The 21641-nt window shown below is 42.0% G+C and overlaps 1 protein-coding gene and 4 non-coding genes across 5 annotated transcripts; 2 read left to right on the plus strand and 3 right to left on the minus strand.

The window, feature by feature from the left end:
- Positions 1 to 1526: 1526 nt before the first annotated feature.
- Positions 1527 to 1615, minus strand: Trnay-gua. Its single transcript is given in 2 exon segments — positions 1527 to 1562; positions 1579 to 1615. It is a non-coding gene; the product is annotated as a tRNA-Tyr (tRNA).
- A 1996-nt stretch (positions 1616 to 3611) lies between these two features.
- On the plus strand, positions 3612 to 10378 carry LOC114628263 (butyrophilin subfamily 1 member A1). Its single transcript, XM_028776231.1, has 7 exons — positions 3612 to 3690; positions 4203 to 4553; positions 7339 to 7620; positions 8493 to 8642; positions 9189 to 9209; positions 9295 to 9321; positions 9714 to 10378. The coding sequence occupies exons 1-7, from the start codon at positions 3612 to 3614 to the stop codon at positions 10376 to 10378; spliced, it is 1575 nt and encodes a 524-aa protein (XP_028632064.1).
- Trnae-uuc lies at positions 5649 to 5720 on the minus strand. Its single transcript has one exon. It is a non-coding gene; the product is annotated as a tRNA-Glu (tRNA).
- Positions 10379 to 15330: 4952 nt separating the features above from the next.
- Trnal-cag lies at positions 15331 to 15413 on the plus strand. The gene has a single exon. It is a non-coding gene; the product is annotated as a tRNA-Leu (tRNA).
- A 3347-nt stretch (positions 15414 to 18760) lies between these two features.
- On the minus strand, positions 18761 to 18834 carry Trnat-agu. Its single transcript has one exon. It is a non-coding gene; the product is annotated as a tRNA-Thr (tRNA).
- Positions 18835 to 21641: the final 2807 nt, after the last annotated feature.

Consider the following 21641-nt stretch of genomic DNA (forward strand, 5'->3'; position numbering starts at 1 on the left):
GACATAGGTTCTGTATAAGAGCAGCCCATATTCTTAACTGCTGAAACATCTCTCTAGCCAAACTGTTAATACTTTTGTTCTTCAGTCTGATAAGCTAGGATGGAACATTTAAATTTATTGTATAAATCATTTTAAAATACAAAATACCCACAACTGATGAGGCAAGAATTCAGAACTAAAGTTCTGAAACTGATATTTTGATAACATATATTTCCCATAGGTATGAACAAGATGTGTGTGACATTTCTGGTTGGCATTCAGACATACAGGGATTGTTACAATCTAAGTCCTCATTGCCAGTCCTTAACATGCAGAGCATATTAAACAAAAATGTGATAAAATCAGATTCGTGCTTGGGAACAGAACACATCCTGGCAGCCAATCGGGCCAACTGGAGTAGCTAGCTTTGGTCTTAATTATAATGTTTTTTAAAAACTAAATAAAATTGAGAAAGAATGTTGTCAAAAATATAAAGCACTTACTTTAAAATTTATTTTAAATTTATTTTTAATTTATGTGAATGCTTGTAAGTCTGTCATGTGTGTGTGGATACCTGGGAGGCCCCTGGAATTTTAATTACAGGCAGTTGTGAGCTACCATGTGGGTGCTGGGAGCTGAACCTGGGCCCTATACAAGAGCAGTCAGCCCTCTTAACTGCTGAGCTATCTCTTCAGACTCCAAATATAATACAATTATTATCTTTAATTTCTAAAAAGTCCACACAGAAAGAAGACCAGACCTCAAAATAGACAGCAACTGGCCTGGAGGGCTCCAGTCTAGATTGTACCAGGTGGTTAGCTAATCCATGAGAAATGACCAGCCTTTCTATAATACAAAGGCTTTATACTATTGCTACTACTGATAATGATTAATAGTAGTAGTAATAATAACAATAATTTAAACTAAATTTCACTAATTTTCATATAAGCATGTAAGATAATACCTCTTCTTGCTGACAGGCCTGTAGGACACTGGTGGGTGCTATGGTCCTTTTAATATTGAAGGAAAGGTCACTGATAACATATATTTTTATGCCCTTTGATTCAATGGCACTATTTATGGAGTTGGGTCAAACAGCCTATTGAGTAATTATCAAACAAAGAGCTACACATAAAATGCATGTCTTTTTCTATTTTCACCCTCTTCCCTCCTCTCCTCCTCTTCCTCCTCTTCCTCCTCCTCCTTTTCTTCTAATTTCTTCTTATTATTTCTTCTTCTTTGTCTTTTCTTCCTTCTTTTTTTTCCAGGCAGGCTCTCACTGCATAGCTCTAGTTGTCTGGGAACTTGATATGTAGATCAGGCTGGCCTCAAACTCTCAGAAATCTTACCTCTACCTCCCGAATGCTAGGAATAGAAGCATGAATTAGCATGCCTGTTTTACTGTGCGTTTTTTTTTTTTAAAGTTTATCCTACCTTTTTAAAAACAAACCAACCAAACCAAACCAAACAGGTCCATTTACTGTTTGCTAACAAACACATACATGGTAGATCCATCCAGTCTTGAAATCTGAGGGACAAAACAACCTTCCTTCGAGCCGGATTCGAACCAGCGACCTAAGGATTTCTACAGTAATCTCTCTACAGTCCTCCGCTCTACCAACTGAGCTATCGAAGGATACCGCACGTTTCTTCTAACAGAGTATCAAGTAGCTCAGACTAGCTTCAAATCCTTCCTAAGTTCGAGGATCTAAAATTTTTGATCCTCCTGATTCCACCTGGGTTTACCAATACGAACCACCCTGCTTGATTTTAGGCAGTGCTGGGATCAAACTCAGGGTTTCATGAACGCTGGATGAACACACTACCAAATGCCAAGTGCATTCTTTATAATAGAAAAAGAGCTAAAAATCCCACAGTCTTGGAAAATATATTTAGCTTATTAGCTATGCTATGAATTGTGCAGGAAAACTTACTGATTGTTTCTATGATGTACATAAATAGAAAGTAAACAGCAGAACGATATCTATCAGACAGCACTAATTAGTTCATGGTGATTTCATTTATAAAACCAGTTGTCTTTTCGTTTTTCTCTAATAAATGGAAATTCAAAATTAAATAAGGAATTGCTGATCTCGTGACTGACTTTGGCAGAGTGAAGCTCAAGATCTGTATGGACTGTGCTGTAGTTGTACCATCTTGAAGGTGGGCATCCAGTGGAATCCTGCCACCCACACTCACACGCCTGAAGGTGTCTTGTGGAAAAGATCAACGATGGAGAGCTGGAGTCATTGTGGACTCACTCTTTAGTTATTCGCAGATGTAATGACAAAGTCATTTACTTTCTGGGCTCCTATTCTTTTCCCTGTTTTGTTTCAAATACTGTTTGTGTCAAACACTCTTCCAACTCAGCATAATTCAAACAAGGTATTAGTAACATTCATCTTTTTCTTAAAATAACAAACAACAAAGTGAGTTCCAGGATAACCAGGACTACACAGAGAAGCCCTGTCTCCAAAAACAAACAAACAAACAAACAAACAACCCACTCTCTTTTGTCTTGTTCTCCGTATGTAGGTCTTGCAAGTCTGGATCTCGCTATGTAGCTCAGGCATTAAACTTACAATGACCCTCCTGACTCCTGAAGGCACATGGGTTAAAACAACTGAAGCTACATAAGTAAATTCACTGGCTGATGGCCTCATGTCTCATTTCTGTTATTCAAGCCTTCTTTCTTTTTGTCCCCGTTCCTTATATTCAGTATATTGTTCTCTTAGCAGAGGACGATGAACCCGTACTACCCGACCACCAATCTGTAGTCCACATGTTTGAAAAGCTGCCCCTTCCCCCATCCCAAGTAAATACACTCGGCCATCTGGGGGCAGGCTCCTCTAACAGCACACAGCCTTCTTCCTCCTGAGGCTTTCTATCTTTGGCCCTGAGGTGACAAACAGCCTTTTTCACCTGGTCACTGTGGCTCCGGCTCCCTTTTCCTCTGACTGTCGAAGTCGGTAGGTGCTTCACTCTCAGCTCAGCGAGCCACAGAATAACACAGCTCTCTTTGTTTCTTCTCTGTACTAGGCTTTCTGTTCCTCAAGCTCTTCAGCTCTGCCTCTCCCCTCTCTCTCACACTTTGGCAAGATTGTATGTTCCTCACTATGTACCTCCCAGAGATCACAGGCCTGAGTGTCTCTGGGCTTACAGGTGTGAAACACCATCTCCCGTCTCTCTCCTCCATTTCATTTAATTCCCTCCATTTCTACCTCTGTGACTTTATCTTCATGATCACTTCTAAACACGAATAACAAAGTATCCTACTCGATACGATTTTATTTTATTGTTTTATTTTGTTGTTGTAAATGAGGAGATTCCAAGATCTCTTCATTATCTACAGCTATGCCTCACAGTTCCCTTCTTGAGGCAATTGAGGGCTGGAGAACAGAGTTTGTTTGCTCTTTTGTGCCTGCCTGACCAGACTTACAGAAGGGTATGAGTGGTTGTTGTTGTAGCATGGACTGAAAATTCCCCTGATGCTGCAGGGGAAATACAGAGTCCTCCAGGTTGAAAGGAACTGGTGGAGAACAGGGTGCTTGCAGAGCCCATACTTACCCCTTGACCATTTCTCTCCCAGCCTGAAGCTCTTGGCCGACTCCATTGCCCCAGCAAGCTTAGAGATGGCAGTTTCTACCAACTCCTGCATCTTGGTTTGTCTGCTCACCCTCACGGTGCTACAGCTGCCCACGCTGGATTCGGGTAAGACTCTGTTCTAGTCTTCTCTTTCTTGAAAAGTTGGGAGGTCCCTATAAATATCTGTGACCCGGTTTGGCTCCTGGTGGGGACTTCCACCACTCCAGTGAATTCAAAGGAAATCCACCGGGGAGGTAGTACACACCTGCAATTCCAGCACTAAGTGGGCAGAGGCAGATCTTTGTGAGGCCCAAACCAGCCTGATCTACAGAGAAGTAGCCAGGGCATCCAGGGTTACATAGGGAGCGCCTAGTTGTTTTTTCTTTAAATCAGAGGAATTGGAACGCTGGGTGTGGTGGTGGTGCACACCTGTGATGCTAGCACTTGAGAGTTGAGGGCAAGGGGATCAAGATCAAGGAGCTCAAGGCTACACTGTGAGCTGGAGGCCATGAGATCCAGTCTGGAAAATAAACCGAACAAAAGGAATAGTAGCCAGTCGGAGTTCCTTATTTACAAGGAGACCGCTCTGTAGGTCCTCCATCCCATCTCATCGTCCCATCTGACCTTGTTTATTACAGCAGCTCCCTTCGAAGTGACTGCACCTCAGGAGCCAGTGCTGGCCGTAGTGGGCTCAGATGCCGAGCTGACCTGTCGCTTTTCCCCAAACGCGAGCTCAAAGCACATGGAGCTGCTGTGGTTTCGACAGACGAGGTCCCCAGCGGTACTTCTATACCGGGCTGGCCAGGAGCAGGAGGGCCAGCAGATGACGGAGTACCGCGGGAGGGCGACGCTGGTGACAACCGGGCTCCTAGACGGTCGCGCTACTCTGCAGATCCGAGGGGTCAGGGTCTCAGATCAAGGGGAGTACCGGTGCTTTTTCAAAGACAACGACGACTCCGAAGAGGCCGCTGTGCATCTCGAAGTGGCTGGTGGGTACAGAGGGGATGCGTCGCCTCGTCACTCCGCGTGGATACTCTCATTTTGGGAACCATCAGGTTCATTCCCCGAATCACTTTGAGTCTGAAGAAACGAGGCTGGCGCAGAGTGGGAGATGAGTGGCAAGGAGCTCAGCTAAAGGAGTAGGTTGCTGAGCGAGATGTCATTCCTGCGGTTGCCTAATTCTAATTATCTTCTGCACTTTCCCCTCTAGAATAGGATGATTCCCTCCGAGAAATATATAACATTCTTAATTTAATTTAGCTTTTGAAACAATATCTGCTATGTAGTTCTGGAAATCTTCCGGTTTCTACCTCCACAGTGTTGAGATTACAGGTGCGCACCCCCGCATCTGGCTATTAGATTCTTTTACAAGATACACTATTTCCGGTAAATTTGTATGCCAGTTTAAATTGTGTATGTTTTCACGTTTACGTAAGGTTGTTGTGAGCATCTCAGATGCTCTGAACAGCTTCGTAGTTTAATACCTAAGGATTGACACCCTAACAGAGTGGTCCGGTGCTAAACCCACCCCAAAATGGTTTTACTCATATTAATTACCCTGTAATTCCAGTTCTTGACCCACCCCAAAATGATTTTATTCATATTACTTCTCCTTCTCCTCCTCTCCTTCTCCCTCTCTGAGATAATAAAGAAAGAATACATTGAGCCCTAATTTCCCTCCTTGCTAGTGATCCAAATCAAGCAAATCTCCCCCTCCGTTTTTCCTACTGTGAAACCAGAAAGCTAAACCCAGCAAGAATTTGCAACAAGAAAAATAGATAAGTAAAAACTACTTTGTTAAAATAGATAAGTGAAAACTACTTTGTTAATGGTAAAGCATCGTATACTTATAAAGAAATGTCTACATCTAAGACTGGAGAATTAGACACAGATATTGCCTTTCGTTAGTTCTCACTTGTTTAGGTATTTAACTTGCTACTTTTGAGAAAGGAGCTGACATGCCCGACTCCACAGCTTTTAAGAAAGCTTTTAAGAAACTCCACAGCTTTTAAGAAAGCTTGAACTAGTCCTTTCTCAAGTGCTAGAATCGTCTGTACTGAACAAACTAGCTCAAAAGGATGAGCTTCCCACACCGGGAGTCGAACCCGGGCCGCCTGGGTGAAAACCAGGAATCCTAACCGCTAGACCATGTGGGAGCTGCTACACATCCTCTTCTCTTGCCTCCTCCTCCCATGTACAGGATTACAGGCAAATGAGACACCTGCTTTTTAGGTGCTGGCAAAGGAACCTGTCAACTTAACTGTACCTCTAGCTCAAAAATACATTGCTATATCTTGCGATATTTAATGTATCAAATATAACTCATGTCATTTTTAGGGAAGGGCATCTAAAATTATAATGTATATATAATATATATGTATACATATATGAATATACATGTATATATTCACACACACACTTGTGTGTGTATGAATAACTGGGAAGTGACACCCTGTAATTCCAGCAACTGGGAGATACAGGCAGGAAGATTAGAAGTTGAAAATTGACCTTGGCTACTTAGAACCTCGATGTTGTTATTATCTTTTATAAATGATAGCCATTTTCATAAAATATATCCCGTAGAACTGTGAAAAAGGAGAGGGGAGAAGGAAAGAGAGGGAGGGAAAGAAGAAAAGAGAGAGAAGGAAAGATTTAGACTAAATAGACCAGAAAAGTAGATTTATGTTAACTTTGTTGCTGCTGATTTTCTGTTGCTGTTTGTTTGATTGATTGTTTATGCATCAGGGTATTACTATGTAGCTTTGGCTGGCCTGAACCTTGCTTTGCAGACCAGGCTGGCCTAGAACTCATAGAAAGCCACCTGCTTCACCCTCTTCAGTACTCAGATTAAAGGTCCGACCATCACTTTCTCTGTTGTTATTGAGATATGGTCTTGAACTTACTATATAGTAGAGGCTGGCCTTGAACTCCTGATTCTTCTCCCTCCACCACCTGAGTGCTAGGATTGCAGTTATGCGTCTCCTGTGTTGATTTTTGTTGGGACATAATTCTGTGAGGAAAGATGAGGTTGAAACCATTTAAGAAAATTCTTGAGTCAGCATCCTAGGTAAAGGAAAGTTAAATTATCAACTACAAACTTCAAGGGAGAAAAAAACCACAAACTCTGTTCTCAAGAATATAGTCTTTTCGGGAGTAGAGGTGTGACTCAGTTGGAAGAGTGCTTGCTTAGGATACACAAAGCCCTGGGTGGGATCCCCAGCACTGTAAAAAAAAAAAAAAAAAAAAAGTTTGTGTGGCACATGTCTGTAATACCTGCATTTGGGAGGTAGAGGCAAGAGGATCAGAAGTTCAAGGTCATCTTCAGCTGTTTGAGGTCAGCCTGAGCTACATGATAATCTGTCTAAGAAGGAGAATACTTTTCCATGCACCCTAAAATATTCTAACCATAGTTGTCTCATCCCCCAAATCATGTTATACACTTCTAATCACAAAGGTCTTTCTTGATTTTAGAGCCCCTAAGCCACATTTCAGCCATTGTTCTTGCTGTTCTTGGTGCTTGGACAAGCTCCTCCATGTCTGCTCATCAGACTTTTCCTTACGTTGAAGGATGTGATCTCGATAAGGCTCCATCTCTAATAAGATATAAGACATTTTTAAATTGATCTTTCAGTCTTCATACAGAAGGATTAGGATTAGAGGAATCCTACCCAGCCCCAGTCTACCTTTCCCTCCTCTCTGTCTTTCTCAAACAAAGATTATCATGTTCCCAGGAAAGCATCCACTGAAAGATTAAGGTCAGTTTCTCTCTAATAGCTGTGGGCTCAGAACCTCACATCAGTATGAAGGTTCAAGAGAGTGGAGACATGGAGCTGGAGTGCACTTCCTCTGGATGGTACCCAGAGCCTCAGGTGCAGTGGAGAACAGCCAGTGGAGAGATGCTACCATCCACATCAGAGTCCAGGAATCCTGATGAGGAAGGCCTGTTCACTGTGGCAGCTTCAATGATAATCAGAGACAGCTCCATAAAGAATGTGTCCTGCTGCATCCAGAATAACCTCCTTGGCGAGGGGAAGGAAATAGAGATCTCCTTATCAGGTCAGTGGACCTAGTGCTGGGTTCTTATAATGACAGAGACTCAGGGCAATATGACTTGAGTCCCTGCTCAGAAGGGACATCATGGGAAAATTGTCTACATCTTCCCCTACAGCTCTTGCCTGCTTACTTGAGGAAGTCCTACCAACTTAATTAGAATAAAGATACTGAGGGCTGGGCTGTATCTCTGTGATAGAGTGCTTGCATGGCATGGAGAAGGTCCTGGGTTCTACCTCTAGGTCTGCACACACCACCTCTATGCCAGTCTTATAAAAATTCCAGAGCTTTATTCCAGAGAAACAGATCACAGAGAAGCTTTGCCTCTGAGGTCCTTCATGACTGCACCCTTTTCCTTCAATAAGCAGGAAGACTAAATTATTTTTCTGATTTGACTGTGACCTTCCTGAACATCTCCTCCCTTCTTTGTTCCACAACGGAGTTCCATATGGGTCGCCAAAGATAGCCAAATTCCTCCAGGAACTTTCATCATTTCCAATTTACTACCTGTGGTTTAACAGGAATCATTCCTTGCTTATTGGCTAATAACTCCCATTCTATCTATCTTGCATGCAGTCACCTTTCCTCTTCCTTCTTTACCTCAACCACCTCACTGATAGTTAACAAGGGGTTTCTGTAAATTTTTATTTCACATGTTCTTACCCTAACTGGCTCTTCAGTGCTTGCTTTGGCCCAGGGTCAAATCTTTCTGAAAAGCTTAGCATGAAGGAGAATTCTTGCGTGGGAGGTGGGAGGCTACAAAGAGCACTCCCATTTCTGTTCTCCTTTGGTACCAGGAGAGAAGCTGAAATTATTCAGTTTCCCAACCAATGTCCTTTCTGGTTTGTTGTTTGTTTTTGTTTTGTTTTGTTTTTCAGCTTCCTTCATGCCAAGGCTGACTCCCTGGATAGTAGCTGTGGCTATCATCTTACTGGCCTTAGGATTTCTCACCATTGGGTCCATATTTTTCACTTGGAAACTATACAAGGAAAGATCCAGTCTGCGGAAGAAGGAATTTGGTTCTAAAGGTAGGTCATAGTGTCCCCAAGGGTGTTGTGTCACAGCTTCCAGGGAAGGTTGGATTCAGGCCTGTTTGGATGCCTTCCAATAGGAAGATGCTGGATTTTAAAATTCTGAGGTTGGATGGAATTATAAACCTCCTAAAGTCACAGGTACCTAATATGAAGAAAACTGCATGTGATCCAGGCGGAGTCAGGGTCAGCCCGAGCTGTCATTATACACCTGATACTCTCTCACAGCCCAGCTTTGGGCTCCCGGGCCAATCTCACTCTGTCTCCCAGGAAGAGACTCATTATTAAGAGGTAGTCCTAAGTCCTGAGCCAGGAGAAACTTCCAGATGATTTCTTAGAAATATTCTGGTGGGGTATTTATTTACTTATTTATATACTTTATTTTGCTGGCAGCATTTCTGTTCCTGGTTTGCAGTCAGTGTTCCTGTCACCAGGGCACCACAGAGTAAACAGTGTCCCTTTATGTGTTTCTCATTCTGGTTTTCCTCCTTCCTCTTTCCCATTATAAAAAAAGCCATTGACATAATTTTGTTTGTTTTCCAGAGAGACTTCTGGAAGAACTCAGTAAGTGGTCTTCTTTTTGAGTCACAAGATTTTCTCTCTCCTACCTGTTAACCCACGACTGATGGTCTCTTTTCTTACATTCTAGGATGCAAAAAGACTGCACTGCATGAAGGTCAGTGATTCTGAGCTCTTCACTGCCTCTGAAGCTCTTACCCTAGGAGTCTCAGACCTGTGAGGCTTGAATGCAAGAACACACTGATGACCTCCTTAGTAGTAGGATAGAAACAGGGAAGGTGACAGCGAATGATCTTAGCACTCTTCATGAGGCATCTGGAGAACCACCGATGATGGCTAGCAGAAAAGTTTCTTTGAAGATACCCCATTTGGTAGTCAGTTCTTAAGTCACTCAGTAAGAGATGGGGCTGGAGAGAAGGACAGCTAGAGAGTGGCCTGATAGCTCCCCTGCTACAGCTCCAACAACTCTGTTCCATGTCTCAGGGAAGGGGGGATAGGTCGAGTAGTCCTGATACCCGACAGGCTGATGCTGTCTCTCTTTGCCTCCAGTTGACGTGACTCTGGATCCAGACACAGCCCACCCCCACCTCTTCCTGTATGAAGATTCAAAGTCGGTTCGATTGGAAGATTCACGTCAGATCCTGCCTGATAGACCAGAGAGATTTGACTCCTGGCCTTGTGTGTTGGGTCGTGAGACATTTACTTCAGGAAGTCATTACTGGGAGGTGGAGGTCGGAGATAGAACCGACTGGGCCATTGGTGTGTGTAGGGAGAATGTGGTGAAAAAAGGGTTTGACCCCATGACTCCTGATAATGGGTTCTGGGCTGTGGAGTTATATGGAAATGGGTACTGGGCCCTCACCCCACTCCGGACCCCTCTCCGGTTAGCAGCACCCCCTCGCAGAGTTGGGGTTTTTCTGGACTATGAATCAGGAGACATTTCCTTCTACAACATGAGTGACGGATCTCTTATCTACACCTTCCCTAGCATCTCTTTCTCTGGCCCCCTTCGTCCCTTCTTTTGTCTGTGGTCCTGTGGTAAAAAGCCCCTGACCGTCTGTCCTACTGCCAATGGGCCTGAGAAAATCACAGTCATTGCTAATGTTCAGGACAGCATTCCCTTGTGCCCACTGGGGGAAAGCTCTGCTTCAGGAGACGGAGACAGTCTCCATTCTAAACTGGTATCTTTCTCACCGAGCCAAGGAGCACTCTAACACATATTCCAGCTTCCATATATGATTTTGCCTTTCTTTGACTACTCCCTCATGCCCCAAAGCTTCAGCTGCCAGCTTCTCGCAGTCCCGTTTCTTCCTGGTGGTTAGAGTCTAATTCACATTGGGAAGGTGGTATGTGGCTGCCAGACAAGGCAGAAAGAAGGGCCATCCTAGTTTGTTTCTGTACTAACATTGGGTAGGTAGAGAGCTGAATCCTAAACTGTTTCCAGTGTTCATAGTCCTTCAGGCCAGATCCTATACAGGAGGACTTGGTACAATCACCTGAGGAACAAAGAGGCAATTAGGTTGGCATGGAATTGTGGCAGAAACATCTAGAATAGGGATATGTGGAACAACAGGTTTTAGGCAAGGGAGAACAAAACCAAACCACAGGATGCTAAGAAGGGAAGATCTTGGGCTAAAATCCTATAAAGGGACTTAGAGGAGATATGACAGGCAAATGAAGTGAATTTGGTTTAATTAGATATACTTGTCCTGTCCCTGGGGTTTTTCAGTTATATCTCAATTTTTTTGTTTATTAAATTTTGTGACCACTTCATACATGTATATAATGCATTCTAATTACTCTCACTCTCCTCAATTCTGTCTTATTTCCCTCCCCTCCCTTCATCAATACCCACTTCTTGCTTCAAACCTGACCCACTGAGTTTAATGGGCTATCTTCTGAGTTCAAGAGAGCAGATATGACCGAATACAATGATTTCTCCTAGAATCAATCGGCAGCCAAAAGTTTAGCTGGGAGGGGTAGGGACACATGAGCCCCTCCCCTGTCAAGGCTAAGTGTTGACAGGGCTAGTTTTAGCACCTGTGAGATCATGATTACAAGAGCCCAGAAGAGAGGATTGCTTAGCCATTCTCCCTACCCTCTGGCTTTTATGGTCTTTTGTCCTCTCAGGATGTGTCTTGAACACTGTATCTTAAGTTTGCTAAGTCATGTTCTATAGGATAGAAGAGATTGGCCCTGCTTGTTTGAGAGCACTGTGAGCTAGCTAGCAAGAGACAGAGAGGAGTGGAGGTGAATAGGGCTGGAGAACCAGACAGGGTTATAGTAGAGGAGAAATTTTTAAACAAACCGTACAGAATATATATATATATCTCCTCCTCTTTTTTGATCTCCCTGAAAGTCAATCCAACCTCACAGTATTGACTCCACTAGATAGGGTGTCTCTCTGTGTGTGTTTTAAGATAAAGGTTTACTATGTAGCTTAGTCTAGCCTTGAATTCCTGATCCTCCTGCCTCTACCTTCCAAGCGCTGGAAACAGCCATATCCACCATGCCTAGCAAGTTCATCAGCTTTGATTCAGCATGGTTAGGTGGCATCACTGCTTTATCAAGAGCTGCATGCTCCCTCAGCCCTCACTGTAATGGTTAACCACCTCCCAGGCACCTTCAGTTCCCTTCCACCACCCTCCTTTTCCACACTGTGCCATTGCTCAATACAGCCGGCCCAGGTATCCTGCCTTCTGGTCCCCAAAGTTACATCATGATGCTCAACACAGCTGGACAGTTTGTCCCTATGTGTGTGTGTGTGCCAGTGTCCTCCTGCTTGTATGGACTTGTTTTGTCAATGGCCTGTGTGTACCCAAGCTCTTCTATTTCTATCGTATTTTCAGCTTCTAGAATGAATGCTACCAAATAAAGAAAGAGAAAGAAACGTATGTCTGTTTGCTGAAGGCAGGCCCTGAACTTTTCCTTCTTTATCCCAATGAAACGGACTGGACTAAACTGAAACAGGAATGAGCGCTGCCTGGGAAACACTGTGGCAGCAGGGCTATTCTATATGGTCCTAGCCTAGGCCTGGGAGACTTATCAGAGCAGGCAGAGCTGAAAGCTGTTCATGAGGATCACACTACCTTCAAAAAAGGCCGCTGTGCTGATGGTGTTCTGCTCACAGTCTTGTTTCAAAGGCAACTTCATTTCTGTCCCTACTAAGGTAACTTTGTTGGTGAGTAAACCCCAACATGTTGCCAGATGTACCAAGAGGGTACAGCTCCATAGGAGAGTTCCTGCCTGCCATGCACCCACCGTCGTGCGTTCCATCCCAGTACTGCTTCTGCCTCACACGTGACTTTTGCCAAGTAAATCTCCAAACATATGAAAATCACTGCAGGTTCTTTCCTCCATCACCTCATAGGTCCCCAACACCCAGGGTCTTCCTTCTCTTTTTATCTCAAATATTAGTCACCCTGTGCAGCTTGTCTTATAATGTACTCCTGGGAGAATTATACTCCTGGGAGTATAATTTATCTTTGACTTAAGAGAATTAATTTAATTGAGTGTGCTAACACACACCTGTATTCCCCAGAATTCAGAAGACAGAGGCAAGAGAATTGTCATATATTTGAAGCCAGCTTGGACTATATGTCAGTTCTAGATCGGCCTAGTCTATATAGTAGCACCTTATCTCAGTAAATAAACAAACAAATAAATAAATAAATAAATAAATAAAGTGTTCATTTTATTCAAATATTTTACTTGTAGAAATCCACAGGAAATATAGTTGAAACATCCTTTCAAAAATGCTTTGGAGGGTTGGTGAGATGGCTTACCAGATAGACACTTGGCCAAGCCTGATGACCTGAGTTCAATCCCAGGGACCCACATGGTGGAATGAATTGTCCTCTGATATCTACATGTTTGTCATAGAACATGCTCAGCCATATGCATGTACACATACACATGCTAAATATGTTAAATGCCTAGGAAAGACAGACAGTTGCATCACTGTGTTTACTGTGTGATGTGGATCCTAATATATATCTTTAAAACTTCACACCAAATTTGTGAGCCTGCAGCTCTGAGGTTAGAAAGAAAAGGGATCTCAGAACTGGGCGCAGGGAAGCTTATAATCTCAGCACTCCAGAGATGGAGCTAGGAGGACCATAAGTCCAATGCCCACCTGAGCTACATAGTAAGTTTTAAGGCCCTATCTTTAAAAGGGGGAGGGAGAGTCCTTTCAGATTTCAACCAGCTCTGTCTCTGCTTCCCTTAGACCCATTGTCTTCAAGAAAAATGATCCGTGGGCATACTGAAAGGCATTAGAGTCTTAGGGAACACCATGTGCTGATGCCCAGTATTCTGGTTCTAACCTCTGTATGTCACACCCTTAGTGACGAGGTTTATTCTTCAACAAAAGTACTTCATTTTTACAGTAATGGCAGCCTTTAAAAAGAATCAAAGATGGGTGTGAGGGCACACACCTGTAATTCTAGTACTTGGGAGGTAGAGGCAGGAGGATCAAGAGTCCAACATCATTCTCAGCTACTGCTATAGTTTAAATCCAGCTTGTGTTGTATGAGACTTTGCTTCAAAACAGAACTAAAGCATAATTTAGACCAATGTCATGAATGTTGTTGGTACATCTTCATTCTTAAAGATTTGGGCATTCACTAAAGCTTAACTCTAAAACTGTGCTCTCAAATCTGGATGCATATAGAGTTTCTCCCCATAATGAGGGCCCCTTAAAAACCCAGACAGGTTCCAGGACAGCCAGGGTGGCATAAAAAGTTCCTGTCAATAATAATAATAATAATAATAATAATTTAAAAATTCCATCATCAGGTAACACTTCCAGATATTCTGATTTAATTGGTCAGGGAAAAATTGCTCTCCTAGAGGGTTATCAAAAGTATTACCTATGAGTTTTTCTAACTTTTTGCTAATATTAGAGGGGCATTTCTCTAAAAATTATAAAAATACTATATTTTATTTAACCCAAGCAGTATTCAGGCCACACTGCCTCACAATCGTGTGGAGGGCCTGTTAGACACACAGTGTGGGGCATTATCCCCTAAGCTCGTTTAAAATTGATAAGTCAGGATAATATATATTCATGGTGTACAAAATATTCAGATGTATATTGTGGAAGAGCTAAATGAAGTTATAAACCACACCTGTTACCTCACATACTTTTATGGTGAGAACCTTGAAAATTTCTCAGCAATTGTCAAGTATGTGACACATTGTTATTAACTATAATCTTGTTTTAAACAACAAAAGTTCAGATTTAACATCTATCTGGGTATCGAAAGCTGGAAATTTTATTTACAGTGTCAGGGATTAAGCATTGTTTCATCAATGAAATACTGTACACAATAGAAGCTGTCTAGAAATAAGTGGGGAAAAAGGAAACAACAAAGAAGAAGAAAGAAAAAAGCAGTTTCTATACTAGAGTCGGCGATACAAGCCTGTGAGCTCAATGCTTCGGAAGCTGAGGCCGGCTTGGGCAATATAATTAAATTCTTAAATCTCAAAAACTAAAAGCAAGAGTAATGGTAGAGTTGGGTAGAACAGTCGTTTCTAAAGCCCACAAAGCCAGAGCGATTTGTCTGTGGTTCTTTAGCTGGCTGGATCTAACGCTGAATGCAACCAGAGCTCCAGTTTCTTTGACTTCCATTGAGATTCCAGGGAGGCTGAGACTGTCAACAACAACAACAACAACAGCAACAAATTTAAAACTTATGTCATCAGATTACACTTGATTTGCATTTGGAAAATCCTTTGTTGTCGGAGATTGCTATAATGTGCGTTGAGCGGCTTAAGGAGAAAGACAGTTTCTGGTTTTCAGTTTTGTTTTTGTCCCTAAGAAGAAGCTTTTGCCTTTGGCCAGTGGATGTGCTTGCGGGGATGTCCTTCCCGAGGGCCCTGGAGGAGCGGAGTGACAGACGGGTGAGCACTGGGGAGCCTCTGCGGCGGACCGGGAGCAGACCTGGCTGCAGTCGGGCCACACTCCTCGCCGCCCAGAAGGCGGAGGGTTCTGAGCTCTATTCGTCGCCGCCGAGGGCAGTTCACTTAGACGCAGAGACTGTCGTTTTTAAGTGACGAATCCTCAAATCTTGAATGAAAGCAAGACAAAACGAAGTTAAAGATTAGTGCAGGCAGTACAATTTTAAGGTAGAAGTAAGATCAGGAACAAGAGCAGCTCTCGTGGGTCAGGATGGCCGAGCGGTCTAAGGCGCTGCGTTCAGGTCGCAGTCTCCCCTGGAGGCGTGGGTTCGAATCCCACTCCTGACAGTTTTATTTTTAAAAATCTAATTGCTTTTCAGTCTACTGAAACTTTCTTTTTCATTTTCCTTTTTCAATAAACATTTAATTTTTCTTTCTTATTTCAACTGTACAGTGGAAGCACTGTGTATTTTTCAAGATAGCTTGAAAAATAGAGATTTTAATATTTTCTTTGTCTCTGCTTGTCTATTTACATAAAAATCTAAATTTTTATGTAAATAAAAAAAACCAAGAAGGTAACATTCATGACTCATCATTATCAATGATGCCTGCACCTTTACTGGCTAAGCCATTCTGGTTTTGTATTTGTCATAATTCTGTATGTACTTAAACTAGTTATGTTCTTCCAAAGATACACAACGAGTGTGTGTGTGTGTGTGTGTGTGTGTGTGTGTGTTCGCGCGTGTGCTTGTGATGTGCATCTATCTTATCTATCTATCATATAGGAGTATACAAGAAGACAGATACAAATACACAGAGAGATTTTTCATGAAGACATAGTTCACAATTATCGAGGCTGAGAACTATCATGACCTTCCATTTTTAAGCTGGAAAACAAGGAAGGCAACTGGCATGGTTCAGTCCAGTTATGAAGAACTGAAAATCCAGAGAGCAGATGCTAATAAAGTCGGTCAGATCATGAAGCTACTTATCCCCAACCCACTACACCATCCCCACACTCAGGCCAAGACTGGATCAAGTCAGTTAGGGATGGCAATCTACTTAGTTTAGTTATGTAAGTCCTAGAAATCTGGAGAACCCATGGCTGCTCAACTTGACATTTCAAATTAACCATCATGCATGGGCTTGTCTCTAGAGATAAAAGAGAACAGAACAGAACAGGTTCAGCCCCAGCTGGAGAAGTGAATAGACTGTTACAAAGACATGACCTAGGTATGGTGCTGTTACACCTTGTAAACTTGCCAGAGGTGAAGGCAGGAAGATCAGAGGTTCAAGGTCATTCTCAGCTAGCCCAAGCCAGACCTTGTACATCACTCAGGAGGCTGAAGCAAGCTGGTTTTTACTTAGATACTACAGTCAGACAAAGCCAAACAGAAATATTGAAGAGAACCTCTGAGAAAATAATTTAATTTGAGACATTTGGAAATAAAGACAGTTCTAGTTAGCTCTAGATAAAATGCTAACCAAAACCAACTTGGTGAGGAAAAGGTTTATTTCAGTTTACAGATTACAATTGATCATCAAGGGAAGTCAGGACCTGAACCTGAAGGTAGGAGCTGAAGCAGAGGCCATAGATGAAGGATGCTTACTGCCTTGCTTCCCAAAACATCTACCCAGGGTGGCACTGCCTATAATGCGATGGCCATTTCCATATCAATCATTAATCAATCGTGCCCACAGTCCAGTCTGATGGAGGCAATTCTTTAGTTGAGATTTCTAGTTTGTATCAAACTTGTAAAAACTAATCATCACTAAGTCTAAAATGTAAAACAAGACACACAAGCACAGGTAAGGCTGGTTTTTGGTAAGTTTGAGGAAAAATGAAGTGTTGGTAGTTTTATTATGACAAAGAAACACATATACATTGCTACAAAAGTTCATTGACACTTCTACTGTATGAACTAAGGTTCCCTCAAAAAAAGTCACGTATTTGTGTTGAAGATGCTGATTAGACCTCTTTGGTTTGGGCAGTCGGCATGTTAAAAATTAAGTACCAAAATGATCTCGGGCTGTCTTTAGTCCCCTTAATATTCATTTATCAACCAGTTTCTGTTGACTACTGAATGTATTAACTTAGGAAAGCACTGTCTTTCATCAGCCCCAAAGCTAAGACTGTCATCAGATAGTATTTGAAATCTATGGCAGAGATCTCTCGCCCCCTTTGATATAATCTGTTTACCCAATATCTACATCAAGGTATCTGTGGTAAGCACATTGGTTAATGACTTTTGTTGTTGCTGTTCTATAACTATAAAACATTCATATCCACTTTCAAAGTGGAATGTGTTACACAGAGAAACCTGAATTCATGCTCCAAGGCCATGATCACTCAATCTGCTCACAATAGACTATCTTGTACTCCTTTTGGAGCAAGAACTTTGCTTATATCGAATGCTTGAGGGAACTCACCTTGGCTGAAGTAATTAGGTAGAGATCAGAATTGGCAGGCAGTCCTATTGGCAGATGCTTAGAAACAAAAACAAACAAACAAACAAACACCAACAACAAAAATAAATAACTGTACTTGTAAAGAGAAGGCAGGCTATTTGGATAAAGTGGTTAAGTAAGGGGAGCCCCTGGAAGAACCTTTTGTGATCTTAACACCCCATGTCTCTGATCTTTTTATTAGACTCGCTATATAAAAATGGTACCTGAGTGTTTAGTTTCTACATTTGATATGGAACAGATGAGGCAGGTTCAGTAAGGGTAAAAGAAGGGGACATCCTTATGCCATCACTGGTGGGTAAGGAAAAAGGGGGTTTGTGGGCAGAGCGGAAGAATCTAGTAGATCAGAGAATCTGCCTTCTCAGTCTTTGCTGCTTACAACCCAGGGGGGTTCCGAAAGTGCAACTACCTCCTAAGCTGTTCCTCAGAGCATCAGGATGCTCTGTTTCCACAAAAGCCATAAACTCAGGCTTGGCACTCATTCTGTAGATCTTGGGAAGTTAATAGGGTTGGCGGCTGAGTTTCTATTTCCCTGATTTTGGTGAGAACACTCGGCTAAGAGTAAAAGTGATATTTGATTCCCCAGACTTTTTAATTTCCTCATATTTCAGAACTTGGGGGAAGATGTCTCGCTGCTAAGTTGTCTTCAAGTCTCTGTGTTCAGAGTGTCACTCGCTCTGTGACAGGTGACAATACGAATGTTCCCCTGGATAGATTTTCAGATGTTTCTTTCCCCAAATCTCTGAGCACCATAGAGCTTTGAAATACATTATGGCTTGTTTTATATGGTTGTCAGAGGTGCTGCAGGGCTTTCCTCAACAGATTTATTAGTCATTTCAAAAATGGCTTTAAAAAATAAATAAGTAAAAGAAACAAACTAGTGGGGACAGACTGTGAGAGAATGCCCGAGAAAGAAAATAAAATAACCAGAGGTGCTATAGCTATTGTAGAGTATTTTGTTTATTGTCTGGTTTTCCTGATAATTTTTGTGTTTCCTAGGGAGAAATGTACTACGTGGAACAAAATTATAGGAACACTAAGAAATGTATATATTTATTCTTAATGAAATAATCTTAGCTTTATGATTTATTTACTTATTTATTTTTGTAAATTAAAACCCACTTCCTAATCCGAGTAAATACTTTGGTGAAGGGCTGGCAGTGCGTGACGACGACTTTAATGTTAGTGTTGAATAGACCGTGTCAACGAGCAGCGGAAAAACCACAAAAAGGCCCCGCTGGGATTCGAACCCAGGATCTCCTGTTTACTAGACAGGCGCTTTAACCAGCTAAGCCACGGAGCCGGCACACTCCTAGAGCTTCAAATCAACAAAGAAAAGGAATGAACATTACATTTGTTGCGCGTGTTTTCAGCCTCTTTATTGAAGATGACTCAGGTAGTTCTCCAAATCTTAAAAATGCTCTCGGCTTCTCTCCAAAGACCTAAGAAACCGCTCAGATACAGGAAAACTGAGTCCTGGTCCGGATGGGCGGGAAAATTACTAGTGCAGGCTGGATGCGCATGAAGGAAGCCACCTCGAAGGACAAGACCTTTTCAGCTTATCACACTGATAAAAGTACGAGCCAGGCGTTAAGGAAAAACGAGTAGGCGGGGCGCACAAAGACACTGTGTCTGTTGTTTACACTTATGTTGATCAGAACATCCTCCGACCTCCAAACGGGCCCATGCAGCAAGCAAGATTTTGTTTTTATTTTATAACTTTTATTTATAACTGAAATTTAAGATTTTGATCATCCTTTAACTGCCTCTACCTTTTTTTCCTCCTGTAAATTTAGGTTTCACTTACTTCCTTTTTGGTTCTAAAATTAACGAAAAGAATTTCCGACTCAAGCCTTAAAATATTCAAGACTTCTTAATCCACAGCACATTCTTGGAAAGACATAAAGGAGAGGCCAGTGTACAAAGTCTGCGGCTGGAAAAACTTCTTCTAAAGCTTGTCCAAAGGGTCTGATTTAATAAACGGCTCAGTAAAGAGCATTTGCAACATTTCTGTATTGTCCCCGGTGCTGTGTACTTGGTCCTGCTTCCAACCTACTCAGACCTCTGTTAAAATAAACTCATCCTTGAGGTACAATTCAAACACGTTTACAAGTTATTACCACTACAAATGGCAAATGAAACCTGTAGTCACAATTGGTTGAGTTTTGTTAAGACCTATAGTCGCAGCAACGATGCTAAATTCAACATTTCAATATTTCTAAACTGTGTCGACAGTTGATTGACAGTTGAAAGATTTGTCAAACTAAGACAGCTGTTGGATGAGAAGAGGGGGCTCAGGGAGAGTCTGTGGGTACTACAGTTCTTACTCTCATTAGAAGATTTATTATCTCTGAGTTCAGTTTTTATGATCTACAGACTCTATGAGATAAGCACCTATTTCTTTTATTTTAATTTTTAAATGTTTAAGTGTGTGTGTGTGCGTGCGTGTGCACGTGTGCGGGCCTAAAAGCTGGCAGCTTGAGGAGTCTGGAAGGGGAGTTAAATCCCCTGGAGCTGGAGCTTAAAGGCAGTAGCTAACTGGCAGCATAACTTGGGAACTGAACTCAGGGTTTTTTGAAAGAACAGAACTCAACTACTGAGTCATCTTTCCAACCCCTGCTTTTTAATTTTACAGTTAACCATCATATTGCTAATGGTATGTTCGAAAGCTTAGTCACACACTATAGCTTTAACTAAATTGTGGTAGATGCCAGACAACAAAACAAACATTGTATTTGGTTGGTATTTCTCCTTTGACTGAAGTTGGTGACATTTGCATGGAATTTCTAAGAATATAGCAAAACACTGATCAATCCTTTACAGATATGTGTGTGTTGGGCTCATACCTATAATCTCAGCACTTGGGAAGTGAAGGCAGGAGGGTGAGAAAGTCAAGGTCAGCTTCAGCCCTAGAACATGAGGTCAGCCTTGCAAAAGGAAACTCTGTCTCAAAAAATCAAAACAAACAAGCAAGGAACAGAAATATGAAAGTGAGTGTTATTTCCATGCAGCCTCCACTATGACTAGGAAGGCAGGTTCATAGAAACCTCATAATGACTCTGCTCCACACATCTGAGACTGGAGACTACCTAGAGCCCTGTGTCACATACTGCTTACATTAAAGAAAAGAGGAGAGGTAGAGGGCAGTTTCCTCCTGCCTTGGAGCAAAACCAAAGAACAATACATCCAGATTCAGAGAAAGAGAGTTCATCACAGTGATAGCTTAATGTGTCAGCTTGGCCAGACTGTAATACCCAGTTATGTAATTAAACATTGATATAGCTGGGCATTGTGAGTCCACTTAGAGCCCAGGCTATCCAGTAGAATAGCTCCATAAGTTTTAATCCCATCAATCATGTAAGGCAGCTAATAGTGCAGTCTTCTACTGATTCTGTTTGCTTCTGGATTTGGTGTCTTTGCCTAATACAGTCACTAGCTAGAAGAAGCTGGATCTCTCTCTCTCTCTCTCTCTCTCTCTCTCTCTCTCTCTCTCCACAAACACACAGACACAACTCACAAAAAGTGAAACAATAACTTGCAGTGGGCATGGCTTAGTAAATTGAGGCAGACAAATGAGAACTTCAAACATTGAAAAACAAAGGGAGTTTTTTTATAGATCAAAAAAAGGAGAACAGGGCATGTGGACAAAGCATACAGCCATCTGGGCTAAAGCCATTCTGGACAGGCAGAATGGACTTTTAGAGATACCCTAGGTTCTGGCCCTATTTCTGTGTGTGGGAGGACCTGGAGACACCAGATTTTGCTTCATTACTGGAAATCCAAGCACATAAAAGTGCATGTTTTTTTACTTGGTTGGTTGGAGACAGGGTCTCAGGTAGAAAAATGGTTGGAACTTGGTTGCTTTGTACTGATCAGAAGACGAGGTTAACCTTGGCCTTTTTTTGTCTCCACCTACTCAATGTTGGAATTGTAACCACATCACTTGTGACTTTGGGTTGGTGATATACTTCAATGTAATTGATTTCTTTTTGAAATATTTTCTTTTTCTTTTTTCTTTATATTTAATAGCATCATTCTGTAATGGAGGGGAAAATCATCTTAGAAATATGTGTACAAAACCCGATGACAAAGAGCCCTATTTTTGAGGAG

This window comes from Grammomys surdaster, unplaced genomic scaffold, assembly GCF_004785775.1.
Source record: "Grammomys surdaster isolate TR1022 unplaced genomic scaffold, NIH_TR_1.0 267, whole genome shotgun sequence".
In the NCBI taxonomy this organism is placed as follows: domain Eukaryota; kingdom Metazoa; phylum Chordata; class Mammalia; order Rodentia; family Muridae; genus Grammomys; species Grammomys surdaster.

What these genes read in the sequence shown, in the direction of transcription:
- LOC114628263 (XM_028776231.1), top strand. Translation starts at nt 3,612, where the DNA reads ATGGCAGTTTCTACCAACTCCTGCATCTTGGTTTGTCTGCTCACCCTC. An exon ending in GAAGGAATTTGGTTCTAAAG is followed by an intron (nt 8,643 to 9,188) that starts GTAGGTCATAGT and finishes TTTGTTTTCCAG; the next exon opens with AGAGACTTCTGGAAGAACTC. An exon ending in GAGACTTCTGGAAGAACTCA is followed by an intron (nt 9,210 to 9,294) that starts GTAAGTGGTCTT and finishes CTTACATTCTAG; the next exon opens with GATGCAAAAAGACTGCACTG.